Source organism: Episyrphus balteatus, chromosome 1 (genome assembly GCF_945859705.1).
Source record: "Episyrphus balteatus chromosome 1, idEpiBalt1.1, whole genome shotgun sequence".
Classification (NCBI taxonomy): domain Eukaryota; kingdom Metazoa; phylum Arthropoda; class Insecta; order Diptera; family Syrphidae; genus Episyrphus; species Episyrphus balteatus.
The window spans coordinates 6,311,353-6,327,513 of record NC_079134.1 but is presented as its reverse complement, the minus strand read 5'-3'; the positions used below and the strand labels follow the sequence as shown (position 1 = coordinate 6,327,513).

At 33.7% G+C, this 16,161-nt stretch overlaps 3 protein-coding genes across 4 annotated transcripts; 2 read left to right on the top strand and 1 right to left on the bottom strand.

Annotated features, from left to right (window-relative positions):
• The first annotated feature begins 1,601 nt into the window (after positions 1–1,601).
• LOC129921551 (trafficking protein particle complex subunit 4) lies at positions 1,602–2,538 on the top strand. Its single transcript, XM_056003437.1, has 3 exons — positions 1,602–1,905; positions 1,966–2,244; positions 2,315–2,538. Exons 1-3 carry the CDS (start codon positions 1,731–1,733, stop codon positions 2,518–2,520), a joined length of 660 nt encoding a protein of 219 aa, XP_055859412.1. The 5' UTR covers positions 1,602–1,730; the 3' UTR covers positions 2,521–2,538.
• A 4,960-nt stretch (positions 2,539–7,498) lies between these two features.
• LOC129906367 (TATA-box-binding protein) lies at positions 7,499–10,600 on the bottom strand. The gene is made up of 4 exons (XM_055982110.1): positions 10,003–10,600; positions 9,809–9,948; positions 7,974–8,217; positions 7,499–7,902 (listed from the first exon to the last, which is right to left on the bottom strand). Exons 1-4 carry the CDS (start codon positions 10,282–10,284, stop codon positions 7,624–7,626), a joined length of 945 nt encoding a protein of 314 aa, XP_055838085.1. The 5' UTR covers positions 10,285–10,600; the 3' UTR covers positions 7,499–7,623.
• A 2,313-nt stretch (positions 10,601–12,913) lies between these two features.
• Positions 12,914–16,143, top strand: LOC129905705 (kinesin-like protein Klp68D). Of its 2 annotated transcripts, none has more exons than XM_055981245.1 (3): positions 12,914–13,168; positions 13,241–13,316; positions 13,403–16,143. In XM_055981245.1, exon 3 carries the CDS (start codon positions 13,500–13,502, stop codon positions 15,720–15,722), a length of 2,223 nt encoding a protein of 740 aa, XP_055837220.1. In that variant the 5' UTR covers positions 12,914–13,168; positions 13,241–13,316; positions 13,403–13,499; the 3' UTR covers positions 15,723–16,143. The 2 variants fall into 2 exon arrangements, with proteins under 2 accessions (XP_055837220.1, XP_055837221.1); XM_055981246.1 differs by having other exon boundaries at positions 12,914–13,172.
• Positions 16,144–16,161: the final 18 nt, after the last annotated feature.

Here is a 16,161-nt window from a genome sequence, read left to right as displayed (position 1 = left end):
ACTTGGCAGAAAATACTGGATTCTAAGGAAACAAGCTTTGCTAGACCAATGACAATCAATTACAAAAAATGCTTTGCACAGCATCTTTGTAAAACAGCAGAAAAACGATGACGTTTTTTTAATGAAAAACTACGGTGGCAGCGTTTTCCCCATAAGATGCTGGGTAAAATAATTTAGCCCCTGAACATCAACGAATAGGAAAGGCTTGGCCACACCGAAGGGTACATATGCGACAGTGGTACGGGTAATTGTATTCCACATCTGAACGTTGATGTGTCAGTTTGGCATTTTTTTCATACAAATTTCAACATCTGAAATTTGATGTGTCAGATTGAATCCCGTTCCGTACCTGTACCGCATACCACTCCGGTGTGGTCTTTCCTTAAAACACGTTCTAATTGGAGTATCACAAAAAAACCCTGGCCTCTCACCGTTTTTCACACAAAAACTCGGTCGATGGTGTTTTTTTTTTGTCATCGTTCGTCGCGACATCTCTCAACGACGATCGACAACAAAACTAGTGAAAAGCTGTTTATCTATTGAATCCAGTAAACAGAAAGGAAATTCGTATTTATTCAAAACAATTCTGCTATTTTGTATTATCCCACTTGATCCATATAGATCATTAATTAACACGTTACAACAAATACATATATGAGATCTTGCTTTTCATCAAGATCATGATCCTGATGAAAAGCAAGATCACGATACGTGATCCTGATGAAAAGCAAGATCTCATGTAGTTTTTGAAATAATACGTGTTAATTAATGATCTTTATGGATCAAGTGATACGCATGAAGGAGAGGCATTGATGAAGACGAACATGTTCGCCTTCGCAATAATCTTCCTATAATCTGCATTTGTGAAGATCTCTGCATTTTCATCTACTCACCCTATGTGCCTGGATACACGGTGATTTTTCAATCGCCTAAGCAGTAAGTTTGTAGGCAAGAAGGATGAGGAGTGAAGGGAGAAGATGCTCACGAAGGGAACTGAATTTTTTGAGGGCAGTACAGTTCCATTGGTAATTTTTTTCTCTTTTTGACGTTTGTTCCTAGAAAAGTGGAACGTGATTGGGCACAACAGTGTGTAGCCACCGAATGTCATTTTTCAATCGATTGAAAAATCACTGTGTAGCCAGGCACTATCCAACATCTGTGGTTCTTAAATGTGTCTCCTTTCAATGCAGATCTGGAAATGCAAACGTAATCATGCCTATTATAGAAGACGCAGTGACTCAGTCCCCGGGAATCTACTCGATCCGCAACCGAATCAAATTTCAATCTGTGAACTCCCCGGGATGAACTGTATTATCCATCCACGAAAACACACTAAACTGCTTACCGACATATGTCATTGTTGACACTTACATAGCCAAATGTCTTTCTATCACTTCCGCACCGGCGGCTTCGGTAATACGAAATCTTGTGAAAGTGACTCTCACTCCCGCCGCAGTGCATCTGCGTCTTCGGTAATAGGCATGAATATGTAAATCCAGCATAACTTACCAATTTGTGGTCTGGGATTAAAATATTTAAAAAAAAAATTGGAGCTGGCAGTGCTCCTTGACATCACATCTGTTTTCTCGATAAATGTCATCATCATCTGTCACAAAAATGTCAACAAATGCAAAAACAAAAAAGTTTTGTATAAATTGCAATAATCTCTAAAATTTATTTATTTTCTATATTTTCACCACAATTTTTACATTATTTATAAAAAAACCAAAATGATTATTTTTGGAGTTTATATAGTAAGCAAATCTGGTGGTCTCATATTTAACTTGGACAACAATGTCCCACGTATTGAAAACGAAAGAACTTTCAGTTATCCTCTGGAACTAGTTCTCGATTATGACCCAAAGAAAGTCACTGTTGTTTTTAATCAAAAAGATGGAATTAATGGTAATCTTATTTATTCATTTACAAAGGATTGAAATTCATCCAAAACCTTTGCTCTTTAAGTGGGTCATGTTCTTGTGGGAATCAATGGAATCACAGCAAACGGAGGCACTCTTGAAGATGGTCGCGATGTGAAAACAGTAATCGAAACGAAAGAGAACTATCCACTCAATTTGAAATTCACACGTCCCAAAATGACCACGAATGAAAAAATTTTCTTGGCAAGTATGTTCTATCCATTGTTTGCCATTGCCAGTCAGCTTAGTCCAGAACTTAAAAGTTCGGGTATTGAAGTACTAGAAGCTGATACCTTTACATTGCATTGTTTTCAAACTTTAACAGGTTGGTAAATCAAACTTAAAATTACAAATACTTTCTCAGATTAATTCAAATTTGTTTTTTTATCTTTCAGGAGTAAAGTTCATTATGGTATCTGAAACTGGTCTATCCGGAATGGATATTCTACTTCGGAAAATATACGAGCTTTATTCAGATTTTGTTCTGAAAAATCCTTTCTACTCACTCGAAATGCCTATTAGATGTGAACTTTTTGATCAAAAATTACAAAGTTTACTCGACACAGTGGAAAAGACGGGACTTAATAATTTAGATAAATAAATATTTTATAAATACATATTTGCTGGCAATTTAGTTACTTTTAATGATTCCAAAAATTAAAAAAATATATTAAATACATTTATGTATGTGTTGAACATAAAATTTGAATTTTATGGGCGTTTCTATTGTATTATTATTTAAGTCGTGTCGAACTGATTTTATTTTCATTGGAGGCATTAAAATAAAACCAAGAAGAATAATAAAAATGAAAAAATGATTCTTCAAATTCTATAAAACTATGAAGATGTATATCTTTGCTGCCGGGTACAAAGGGGGTAAAAAAAATCGATTTTCGGATTTTTATTGGACTTCAAACAGGGGTCGAATTACAGCATACGATTACGATCATTCGTTATCGTTTTTACTATTTGTGTCTCTATTTAATTAGTAGACAAAGATAGGGACACATAGCAGCCATACGTTAACGAGCGTATGCCGTAATTCAACCCCAGATTTTTTTTTCTTTCGTTTGATCATATCGCCATAGCTCTAACGTATCCCCTTCCGTTAGAAATGATTCGGTACAAAGGGGTTAAGTCAAAAAATTTTAAAATTGTGTGATACTAAGAGCGTAAGTTGACATAACTCCTTTGTATTCCCATTAATTTCATAATTTTTAAATACAAAAATTGATCCTAAGGGGTTTAGTCAAGAGGAAGACAGAAAAAGAAAACCATTTTTCTACAGTATTATTTATTATTGATATTTCCAACTTTCCTTTATAAATTAAACTTTGTTATCAATGTAAACAAAGATTTTTTTTGACTTAACTCCTTTGAATCAACTTTATTTTTGACGATTAATTGGCTCTAAGGTGTTAACCCTCTACTGCATGAATTAAAATTAGCGGACGAAAAAATTAAAAAATGCTTTACATGGGTTCGTTGGGTTGTTTCTAAACGGTTTTCATTAAAAAAAATTTGTTTAAATTAATTTGTTTAAAAAATTTGTTTATAAGCCAAATTTGGCTTCGTATGCATTAAGGGGTAAGAAATTTTAATAATTTTATTTATTCAAATTATGAAAAGAATACAATTAAAAATATCAAAAGATAAATATTTATCATTTAAAAACAAAATAAAGTAAAATAAATACATTGCATTACAAAAGGTTAAGAATTATTTCAAATTTGGCTCATTTTAAGACATGGAACCGAGAAAAGCAATTTGTTTTTGTCCGTTATATGTATATATTTTTTCTTTCTACTGTCGAAGTAAGTCTTGCTCCAACATTTTCACCCACTCCCAGATCTTACAAAAACTAAAAAGTAATAAAATGAGCCCCCTCCCTCTAAAATGTTTGTGGTTACGCCGCTGGAAATGGGGTTAACATGAGAAAAATGTCTTTAAAAGTAAAGGGGCTCCATTTCTGAAGTAAAACATAGCTTCCAAGCAAAATAATAATGTAAAGAAACAAAATTTTCCAACAAAAAAATTTAACAAATTGTGTAGATTTACAATCCCTTAATTCATAAGCCAAATATGGCTTCCATACTTTTTGCCCTCCCAAGACCAGGCCAATCATTTTTTTTTTTTAAATAAAAATTGGTTCATAGCAAACTCTATTAGACAATCGATCAAAAATAAATTTTTTTATTCCACTTTACTTTCCAAACGAACGCAGTAATTAACACTTAAAGTATGAATATATTCTACACTTTCGATTTCATTGCACACGACTGATCGAATCACCTGTGATCATAAAATGCACCTTTTTTTTGTGTCGGACACAAGAAGAAACTATCTCTATGGGCTCTCAGAAACACAAAGAAGAGGATTGTATTTAATCTTTACCATTTTTTGTGACAGAGAAGAGAAAAGTGCATACAAACAGATAAAAGCATATTTGGCTTCGTATGCAGTAGAGGGTTAAGTCAACATAATTTTTTTTAACAACGTTCATTTTCTGGTCAACAGCATATGGACATTAAAGAAGATCTTATAGATAATGTTTCTGCATCATTACTTTTTCAATATAAAAATATCCAGATTTACAAAGAAAAATTGAAACTTAAATTTCATTTTTTTCAAAATTACCTTTTCTGACTTAACCCCTTTGTAGCCGGCGCCAAAGATATTTATTATACATAAATAAAAAGAAAAAATTACACTCTACAATAAATTGTTTATTCTTCTGTTTTCGAGGATTTCAATTATTGTCGCCTTCAGATGTGATTTAAGCAAAATTTTACAAGTATTAATTTATTGTATGAGTAAAAGAGAAATGTTTCTTTTTATTTATGTGCCCCATCGTGAATATCCACGGGAATATTGTTACCATCGGAATCTTTTTTGCGATCGTGAATCTCCCTCGGAATTTGCAGGGAACAACAAATATTAAAGGTATGAAATAATAGCTAAATTTATCTGAAAATGTATTGAAAATATCAATAAATTTCGAGGGAACTTTCCAAGGGTAACCCCTTAGAATCTTCAAAATAAATTTAACATGACATACCCTCACTTCCTATCAGTGGCAGGGCGTAAATAATTTAAAATGGTAAGTCAAAAAAAAAAAAAAATTAGTCACCAAAAAAGTCAATTCCAAATGTATAGATACTTGATATAATTTCGTGTAATGTATTTCTGCGTTTCAAGCCATGAGTTTAAGCAATTCAAACCAATTGCCAAAGACATATATATATATATTTTTATTTTAATAAATTTCCATGTGCAAAATTCTACCCTTTTCTTTTATAAAGACCTGCAAGAACTCTTTCGTAAAAGTCAACCCCACTTTTAGTGATTAGAATTTAGAAGAAGTGTTTTTCTACCTATAGAAATAAGTGCTAGATCAGAAAGCCTATCTCTCTTGGAGGATGTCTTATATAGGGTGTCCCAAAAGTAATGGATCAAAAGAAATATGCTGATAGGGTTACTTAAGGGCTCTCAGAATTTGGTAACTTGTGCATCCTAAATCCTTACGGTTTTCGATTTAATGCAATTCTTGTGAAATTTCGAAAAATCCCTACTTTGCAACAGTATTTTTCTTCCTGCGCCCATTATTGATTTTTGTTTTTTAAAATTCTTTTACAAAAACATTGCCAAATAACTAGGAGCAATTAATTAATCAAAATATTTTTTATTCCATGAGCCATTTCGCTGCAAATTAACTAACAGTTTCAAGTTTTATAAAAAATCAATTTCTAACTTTTGTTTGATAGCAACACCGCAAAAAAAATTTGTACGGTGTGAGAATGGTTTATTATTTTAAAAAGTTGCCCTGTTATTGTAGTTTTTAAAAATGTATAAAAGTTTCCAAAATTGCAGTTAGATCGCAAAATATTACAATTTTAATTCAACAAAACAGGGTTTTTCAGAGCATAAATAAAAAAAATTTCTTTTCCTAGGAATAAGATATAACAATGATTGTATTTTTGCGAAAATTTAATTTAAAAAATTGTTTTCTTGTCCATCTAACGGTTTTCTCCAAGTTTTGCATCTATATTTTTGAGTTTTTTTTTTTTTACTTTCCTAAGTTTACATCATATTGTTGAAAAAAAGGTAGAATTTTTTCTTTTGTTTATTAAAGATAAAATCTCCGTAAAATAAAAATAAAAAAACAACAGACTAATGTCGTTTTCGATTGGAATCACTCAAGGATTCACTCATTCTGAAATCCAATAAAACAGTTTGAATCACTTCCACTCAATTCTGTTTTTTGTGTTTGTGTTAGTTATTCTGTGAAATTTTGAATGTCAAATATAAATTAATTTTTTTTCCTTCAAATGAAATATTGCAAATTAATTTTCAAAAACGGTAATATTCAGCTAATAAATGGGACAGTTGGTTTGCAGAATATTTTAAGTAAGTATATAATGCGTTTATTTGTTTAATTACAGAAAAAAATAACATTTTGAATGAAAAACCAAAAAAATTAGTGATTGAGTGATTATTTTGACTTTTAAATATTCATCTGGATTTGATTCTGATTTTGAATCGAGAAGAGAATTTCTCTTCTGAGAAGCGTCCTTGCTGTCATTTTTAATTCAATAAAACGGTTTCAGAAGACTTCCAAATGCTTCCGGACGCTTCTGGACGTCCAATCGAAAACGACATAAGTCAAACTCTAAAAAAGTTAAATAATAAATGCGTAAAGGGCCGGTTATGGCGATCAGGAAAATTAATCTGGAAAAATTTTCAAATAGATATTTTGTGATGTTTTCATTCGATTTGAAACACAAATGCTGCACCAGCCGATTACACTGGTTTACAAAATTAAACTTTGTTTTATTGCCGAAACCAAAGTTTTCGGTTTTCTGCAAAATAAACGTTTTTTTTTACTACTTCGGACCTTATTCTTTTATATAAGGAAAATTGTTTTAATATATTTAGTAACGGTTTCTATAAGAACTGTTTTTCTTCTTTCAAGATCTGTTTAAATCTTTCCGATATCTTTTTTACTGCACGAGATATCTTCAGTCATTATCATGTTTATGATATACATATATAAAACCAAACCCACTTACCTCATTTTAAGATATCTAGGGCAATAAAAAAGTTATCGGAAAGATTTTCTATGAAGAGAAAATCTTTCTTGAAACAAAATAGTTATAAGAAATGACTTACCTCTTCCGGTGCAATGGAGGTCAAAGATATCGTTGACACTCAACTAACATTGAGTTCTTCCATGATGTCGGTTTTCTTTTCAAAACAATTGTAATGCTTGGACGCACAGTTTCACACATGTAACTTCACAGAAGATCTAGTCGTCTTTTTATTCAGTATTTTAATTTTTTTTAATGCAGCAGTGAGTTTCTAACTAGTTTGTAACCACATTCATATTCTATGAAAAGGCCGAAACGATAAGTTAATAATAAAGCAAACATAATTATTTTACTTTGGATTTGAGGGCGATTTTGAGAGCATAAATACTTTAGAAATTTGACAAAACTGAGGGATACAGTACATCCTGTGTAGCATTTTATGCAAACCGCCAATGGTCTTCATTCATACCATTCTTTGTAAGATTTTTGACTTCAGGAAATGTTTGTTTTTTTTTTTGTAATTCGTTTTTTTTTTAATTTCGTTACATTCAATGAAACATTATAATTAAGTAAAAAGACTTAAAGCTAAAACTAGACCTGTGTTGGTGGTGAATCCGCTACGATTGTTTCTTGAAACTCTTTAGAATCGGAAAGATCTTCTCGAATGCTTCGTAGATCTCTTGTCTTACTTTGGCTCCAGTTAGAACAACTTTGCCCGACACAAAAATAAGCAATACAATTCTCGGCTTCACCATACGATAAATGAGACCAGGAAATAATTCTGGTTCATAGGAGCTGAAAGTGCCGTGAGTTAGGACCAAGCCCTCAAGACGAATAGGAAATTTAACATCGCAACTTCCGACCATGTTTTGTATTTTAAAATCTAAGAATTTTGCCTGAAAAAAAAACAAGTGGAAGACAAGGTAAATAAAAGTTTTGAGGAGGAATTTTTTTTTAATTTCTTTACCGTAAAACCTAATTTTTGAATAATTCGCGCGTATTTGCGAGCAGCTAATCTAGAATCGTCTTCGCTTTTTGCCCCCGTGCACACCATTTTTCCCGATGAGAAGATAAGCGCAGTTGTGCGGGGCTCACGTATCCGCATGATAACAGCGGCAAAACGTTTCGGATTGTATTCAGCATTACGCGCATGCAAGGCGATTTTCTTCAAATCCAACTTGCAGTTCAGATTGACGGTGGAGACAATGTTCCTGGAAAAACAAAAAAAAAGAAAATCTTTTATTTCTTAAATTTGAAGAATTAAATTAAATTATCTCACTCCTAATTAGCAGGGTGAATCTTTCAAATACATCAGATAAAATTTGATGTATGAAAATGCCATCGGCAACTTTGCGACGTTTTTCTAAAGATTGTAAGTAAATGAGTCGCAACCGTTCTATATACGGGGGCAAGTTGAAATTATCAACTCACTCAAGCCCTTTTAAGCCAAAACGTAGAAATCTAAGTTGTATTATTTCAATTCTCTTAATGTGGACTTGGTGATAAGGAGACCAGACTTGGCTAGCATATATATCGAGCGGTTAAAATCGACTGATTAAAAGTCAGCATAACTGGCTGAACAGAATGGAAATTCGCTTGTGGCAAAGAAAAACGCCGTGATACAAGATGTCAAATAAAATCGCTCAAAATGTAGAAAAGATGAACAGAATTATGTGGCGCACTAAAATGTCAATTGCCTTGAAAAAAAAATAATATTAACTGACCAACCACATTAGAAACGTCAAAAGTCATTGCGCTTGTAGCTTGAAGTAAAAGTCGACTCGACTTGTACCACAGCGAATTTCCTTGCCACAGCCACAGCTACGTATTCTGGCACCAATATACTAATTTCATACTTTTTAACTTTGACAGCGACACAAGACACAAGCCACAGACACACATTCTGGTCTACCAGTTAAGCCGTGCGACATATCGAGCGGTTAAAATCGACTGGTTAAAAGTCAGCATAAGGCTAAATGGGCTACACATTTTTTTTAAGCTTAAATAGTCCTTCGAGAAGTTCAATAGGCCACAGCAATTTATGTTTAAAGTCGTTGATGTAGCTGATTTAAATAATGCAGTAAGCTGTTTTTTTTTTAAAGCGGAGTGATTGAATAAAATTAAAAGTTGTAGTGACCTCTCCTTTAAAATGAGTACCACAAGGCTCATCAGTTAGATGGAAAATTTTGGTCAATTTCTGACGTTATTTGGATGAACTTATAATTGAAGTTTTGAAGCTATATTATTTTTTCTTACTAATGCATTGAAATTGCAACTTTTAGAAACAGATTTTGTAATCTATAAGAAAGAAATTAAATAAATGTAATTGACTGACTTGAGAATAAAGCGTTTAATAGTCATTCTAAAAACTTTAAAATAGTAAGTATTTTAAGGTGACTTAAAAAAACCTACCAAATCGAGTTTAAACCTTCCAATACCAACCTACCAAAGCCAAAAGAACCTACAAAATTTGGTAGGATTCTACTAAAACGGCAACCGTGACAGTGGCGCTTAATAACAATGCACCTTCGACTAGAATTGACTTTCGGAACGAAATACGGTGTAGAGCGATTAGAAATCATCTCTAAGTTTATTAATCTTTTGTTTATTGACACCAAAGATATTTGGTAGGTAACAAAAATATTCGTGTAGGCGAAGTAGTTCCTATCAGGCACAAAGTTGCTATAGAAAAACGCAAAACAGAAAAAATTGGCAAATCATTTAGTTGTAACTTAAGAATCACTAGAAGAATGATTTATGTAAATAATTTAAGGTATTGGAATAACCATTTGACTTTCTTACTGTAATTGTGGAACAATGCCAGGATCAGCTGAACCGGGCGTCATTGGGGTCATGGGAGTCGCTGGACCCATTGTCTGGTGGATGTTGCTTATATTCTCGACACGTTCACTCATCGGGACCATTGGTGACATAAGACTTTGCTGTAAAAAGATGTCATTACAAATTCATGTCTTAACAAAATTATTCAAACTTACAGGTGTTTGTGGCTGCATAAGGCTCTGGGGAGTTGAATAGCTTGGCTGATAGGATTGCATTTGTTTCTGTGGTGCGGACATTAACGAGGGCATTCCCATCGAACTCAGTTCGTTGCCATAATTGTTCATGTTATTTTGTCCATTGCCACCCATTGGAGAGCTGCCCATTTGACCAATGGGATGGTAAACTGGATTCGGAACAATTTGTTGATCAGCCTCGGGCTGATGGAGTGGAGTTCCGATACTGGGTATCGAAAACCCGGGACTTAGCATTTGATCCATATTTTTGCTGAAGTGACAACAAGTTCAAGGAACGGGATATAAGAAACGCTATACTATTTTTTGTTGTTTTTTTTTTTTGGTACTAATTCAATGGAGGGAAAATTTTATCAAAATTCAGCATAATGTAATGAAAATTTGATACAAAATTTAGAATGTATAGTTTCGTTGGAGTTTTAATGTTTGTTTTTTGTTAAATTTATTAATTTTTGATTACGCGTGCAAGATAAATTATTAATTTTATTTTGTGGCGGAATTTTCTTTTTTTTTTATACTAGCAACACCGCTTTGCTTTAGAGGCGACAAAAATACGTTTGGCAATGTCAAAATTAGTGATGCCAAAATCTGATTACAAGAAGCAATGAATGCATTCAGTAATAAATATTTTTTTCTGGAAACTCTTTTCTCTTCTTAGGCAGAGCTTACACTTTAAATAAAATTAAAAAAATATGTATATTTCTTTTTGTTTGTATCCAACTGAATCGAAATGGTAAACCTGCCATTTTCGGTTGTAAAAAGATTTACAAAAGCTAAAACAAAGAAGAAAAAAAGAAAAAGAAATCATGGGCCGAATATACTGCATACCAAGGTTGTAAAAATATCAATTAAAAAAATGCATTTGAAATTAAAAAAATAAATATTTATTCCAAATAAAAATAATTTGCATTAAAAAAAATATTTATTGCAACTGAAAAATATTTGCATTGAAAAAATGTTTTTATTGCAGCTGAAAAATATTTGCATTGAAAAAAAAAAATATTTATTGCCACTAAAAATATTTTACATTAAAAAAATTAGGGGTATTCACGATTCGATGCAAATGGTAAACATTTAAAATTTACACAAATCCAGGGGTTGAACTACGGCATACGTACGTTAACGTATTGACACTTCCCAAGTAACAATTTAGCTTTCATAAGGGTCAATGCAAGCTATTTTTTGGCTTTCATAATAAGAAGGACAGGTCTTATACAAATCATTTTGGCGCATTTTACCGAAATTGCATAGGACTTTCCTTCACAGGTAATGCACAAGCTAATAGCTTGTGACAAACAGCTTAAAATGGCCTTACGGAGGTCTTCCTGCTGAGGGATAACTTGCGTAGGATGTTATAATAAGGCCTTATAGAAGTTGTTAAAGGTGTTGTAGAAAATGTTGAAATATGCATAAAAAAAAAAGAATTTATTGAATTTATTGAATTTTATTTCATTTTCTTTTGATTTGTTCTGTTATGCATTTTCTACATATTATTTTATTTATTTTAATTTTTTCCTATTTTGTTTCTTTTCCTTTTTTGGAAATTCCACTGCTTTTTCTGTTGTTCTGAAATTATGAGAATATTTTATTTTAATTGAAAAAGAACACATTTTTTTATTTTCATCACATGGCCCGGCCAGGAATCGATCCCACGTACCTTTGCATACCAAGCCAGCACCATGCATTACAAACATTGCATATCTGCAGGATAAAAACTTTGCATACTTACAGGTGAAAACATTGCATACTTACAAGAGTCTCTTGGAACAGGTCTTATAGAGGCCTTCTGTCACTTGAAAATACAAGGCTTCTTTAGAACGGTTTAAACAGGTCTTATAAAGGTCTTCTTTAACTGATATTTACAAGGCTTCTTCTTAACACTTCAAGATAGCCTTGAGGAGACCTCCTTTCTTTCCAAAATGGATGACTTGCGTAAGTAAGCCTTAAACTAAACGTATACAAACTATAGCTTGCCGAATCGGACAAAATGGACCTTATGCAAGTAAAATTGTTACTTGGGTTTGAGTGTGTTTCTTTATATTTTCCGGATAAGGAATATAATAGACCGGCAAGGCAAAAATAAAGAAACAGAAATAGCTTAAAAAGAATGTCAATCAGCTGTTCAACCACATTTTTTAGTTAAAACACAAACACACAAACACAACGAAAAAATACCATCAAGTATTATAGCAAAGCAAAAATAATAGACATATAAATACAAAAATTCAAGAACATACATCCGAAAATAAGTTTTAAAGCAAAAACAAAAAAAAAAGAAACTTCGTTCAAGATTTCGTAACCGAAATTTTGTATGGAAAATTTCGATTCGCATCAGCAGCGTACTAGGCTTCAGCCCAAAGTGCCGGGCTACATGGTGATTTTTCAATCGCCTTAGCAGTCAGTTTGTAGGGGGGTGAGGATTTTCCTCTTTTTGACGTTTGTTCCCAGAAAATGTGAAATGGAACGTGATTGGGCACAACACTGTGTCACAGTACACATAGAAAGGTAATTCCGAACTGACATTGGTCGCCAGATTGTCAAAACATGACACTTTGGCGACCAATGTCAGCTACCGAATTCTTAATTTATTTTTCAATTTATAATATTTTTAAATGACATTTTATAAATTAAAACAAAAACAAATTTCCTGTTTACTGCGATTGAAATATAAAAATTAAAGGCTGACCTGACAGATTGGTGCCCATTTTTGACAAACAAATTTTGACAACGTTCGGAATATATTACCTTTTTATGTATACTGTGACACTGTGTAGCCAGGCCCAAAGAAACACCCAAATGAAAATCTCCCATAAAAACACTGAATGCATTCAATCACCACTTTTCAAATTTCCATCTGTCACCTTCCCATAATTTTGCATTTTTCTTCCAGCAGACAAGCCAAAAGCCTAGCAAAAGAAAAGTTCAATAAAAAAAACTCATAAATATTTTTCAAAACGAAAAAAAGTGAACTTTTCCTCAAAAAACCAAAGATTTTTCCCAACAATAAAAACGCACATCAACTTAAAAAAATATGCAATTTAAATTAACAAGAAATAATATCGCACATTAGAGTTATAATAAAAAAAAACAACCTTCATTGTAGTCGTCGATTTGATTCCAAAAAATTCAAGTGGGTAAAAAATATATAATAATTTTCTCCGCCCCATCACAACCCACCAAATGACTAATTGTTTATTTTCAGCAATAAAAACAACAAATCTACTAAAAATCATTGATAATTCCCAATTGAGAAACTGACTACATATATTTGGTCATACGTAAGTGAAAAAGTTTCACTTGAAATCACTTTTCTCAAAAAAATACAAAATAAAACCAAACATTTTTCCATTTATCGATTTATTAGATTTTTGAGTGTGTGACATCCTCACACTCCTTTTTTATCGTCGGCTGGGAAACCAATATTTGTACACAAACAAGTCACAAATAACGTCACTCCAAAAATGAGTGCTAAAAACAAAAAAGAAAAAGCCACCAACGAGTGCGTACAAGTGGTAGTAAGATGCCGCCCAATGAGCAATCGTGAGAAAACTGAAGGCTCCTCTGAAGTCATAACAGTCTATCCAAATCGAGGAGTTGTTGAAATATCCAATCCTCATGAACAAAATAAAGAGGCTAGAAAAGTGTTCACTTACGATGCCGCCTACGATCATTTGTCTACACAGACAAATGTCTACAACGAAGTTGTATGGCCTTTAGTCTCGAGTGTTCTTGAAGGTTTCAATGGTTGTATATTTGCTTATGGCCAAACAGGAACCGGAAAGACATTCACCATGGAGGGTATTCGTGGGAATGAACAACTCATGGGAATCATTCCACGTACCTTCGATCAAATCTGGTCCCACATTAATCGCACAGAAAATATGAATTTCCTTGTAGATGTTTCTTATTTGGAAATCTATATGGAAGAATTAAGAGATCTTCTACGTCCAAATAGTAAGCATCTAGAGGTTAGGGAAAGGGGTAACCTTGGAGTTTATGTTCCCAATTTACATTCCGTCAGTTGCAAAAGCGTCGAAGATATGTTGAATGTGATGCAGTCGGGAAATAAGAATCGAACTGTAGGATTCACAAACATGAATGAGCACAGTTCTCGATCTCATGCTATATTCATGATTAAAATTGAGATGTGTCACACTGAAACCAATGCCGTCAAAGTGGGCAAGTTGAATCTAATCGATTTGGCTGGTAGTGAGAGGCAATCAAAGACTGGTGCTAGTGCCGAACGACTTAAGGAAGCTAGTAAGATCAATCTGGCTCTATCCTCTCTGGGTAATGTCATCTCTGCTTTGGCAGAGAATTCTCCTCATGTTCCCTATCGAGATTCGAAGTTGACAAGGCTTTTGCAAGACTCTTTGGGAGGTAATTCCAAAACCATCATGATTGCCAACATTGGTCCATCGGCTTATAATTGCAATGAAACTTTGACGACTTTGCGGTATGCTTCTCGAGCCAAGACCATTCAGAATCAGCCAATAAAGAACGAGGATCCACAAGATGCCAAGTTGAAGGAGTACCAAGAGGAGATCGAGCGTTTGAAGAGGTCAATTGCCCCGAGGCAGCGTGAACGGCGAGCAGCAAAGAAGAAACAAAAGAAAGTCAAGCATCAGGAAAGTAAGGAATCCCAGGAGACAGCTGCAGTCGAGGAAGAGGAGGAGGAAGAAGATGAAGAGGATGGAGAACAACCCCCAGAGGAGGATGAACAGAAATCGAATGAAGTCTTGGAGAGGGAACGTGTTGCCACTGCACAATTGGCTGCTAGATTGGCTGAGTTGGAGAGTCAATTGGTTCGAGGAGGAAAGAATCTATTGGACACTTATAGCGAACGGCAAGAAGAATTGGAGAAGAAACTACGTGAAATTGCTGAGCGGAAGAAGAGAGAAATTGAAATGCAACAGCAATTGGAGTTGAAAGAGGAGACAACATTAGAAATACGAGAAACGGTCACCTCATTGGAACAGGAAGTCGAATTGAAGAAGAGGAAACTATCTAAATGTTATGCCAAATACTTGGCACTGCAGCAGGAGTTGAATGATACAAAATATGAGCATAATCAGGATTTGAGGGAGCTGGAAATGGCACAAAATGAATTGGTAAAGGAGTTAAAGCGGCAGCTCTTAATCATTGATAACTTTGTTCCAGTTGAGGTTAAGAATCGTCTCTACACTCAAGCCAAGTATGACGAAGACAAGGAGGAATGGAAATTCTCGGCATTGAGTATTAATGATACTCGCAGCATGAAACGTCCTGTATCACATCATCAGCGTCGTCGACCTGTTTCCGAATATGGCCTACAAGAAGCTCAGAAGAACGTCCCAACGTCAATTCGTTTTAAAAGCGAGAATATTGTCAACTATGAATTGGATATGCCGTGTCGAACTACTCAAGAGTATCGAAGTCCAAGAGTTTCTGCATCTTTACAGGCTGTTTTGGCTCAGGCTATGCAGACAGGTGATGATATAGATATTGGGGGCGATAATACAAATAGCATTCGGCATCGTATGGAGAAAATTATTAACCAGAACTCGCAATCGGTGACTACGAATGGGGTGAGAAGTATTAAATCGTCCAAAGTCGATAGCAACAAGAGGCAACAGGTGCAACCTAAAGGGATAAAGAAGCCAGCTTCGGCTTATCCCAAAGCTAGAGGTTTAGTTAATAAATAAATTGGGGAGGAATCTTCTTCTTCATTTTTAAAAGTGCAATCGCAAACATTCGGTCCTTAATTCCCTTTTGCTTGCCGCCGCCGCCGCTCCCTTATCCATGCCCTGACTTACACAAGTAATACTCTTCATTATACTACCTACTACTGCATTATAATAACCGTTAAAAATCTAGATTGTAAGTTCTTTAGCAATTATTATTTCATTAAGAGTAGAAATTATATGCCAGTGATGGAAGAAAAGTCTCTAACCAAAGCTTCATTTAAAATAATGGTGTCTGTAATGCATTCGCTTCTTATAATAATTTCTTTTGTCTTTTTAGGATTTATATATATATATATATGTGTTGATTATAATTTAATATATATTTTAGGGAAACACCAATTTAGACTGGTCAATAAATATTTATTTAAATTTAATATAAAACATAGTTTTTTTCATA

Excerpts from the sequence above, each read along its gene's own strand:
- LOC129921551 (XM_056003437.1), top strand. The coding sequence starts at position 1,731 with ATGATTATTTTTGGAGTTTATATAGTAAGCAAATCTGGTGGTCTCATA. Across the intron at positions 1,906-1,965 it reads TCAAAAAGATGGAATTAATG|TGGGTCATGTTCTTGTGGGA; the intron begins GTAATCTTATTT and ends TTGCTCTTTAAG. Across the intron at positions 2,245-2,314 it reads TTGTTTTCAAACTTTAACAG|GAGTAAAGTTCATTATGGTA; the intron begins GTTGGTAAATCA and ends TTTATCTTTCAG.
- LOC129906367 (XM_055982110.1), bottom strand. The coding sequence starts at position 10,284 with ATGGATCAAATGCTAAGTCCCGGGTTTTCGATACCCAGTATCGGAACT. Across the intron at positions 9,949-10,002 it reads TTATGCAGCCACAAACACCT|CAAAGTCTTATGTCACCAAT; the intron begins GTAAGTTTGAAT and ends ATCTTTTTACAG. Across the intron at positions 7,903-7,973 it reads TTCAAAAATTAGGTTTTACG|GCAAAATTCTTAGATTTTAA; the intron begins GTAAAGAAATTA and ends TTTTTTTTTCAG.
- LOC129905705 (XM_055981245.1), top strand. The coding sequence starts at position 13,500 with ATGAGTGCTAAAAACAAAAAAGAAAAAGCCACCAACGAGTGCGTACAA.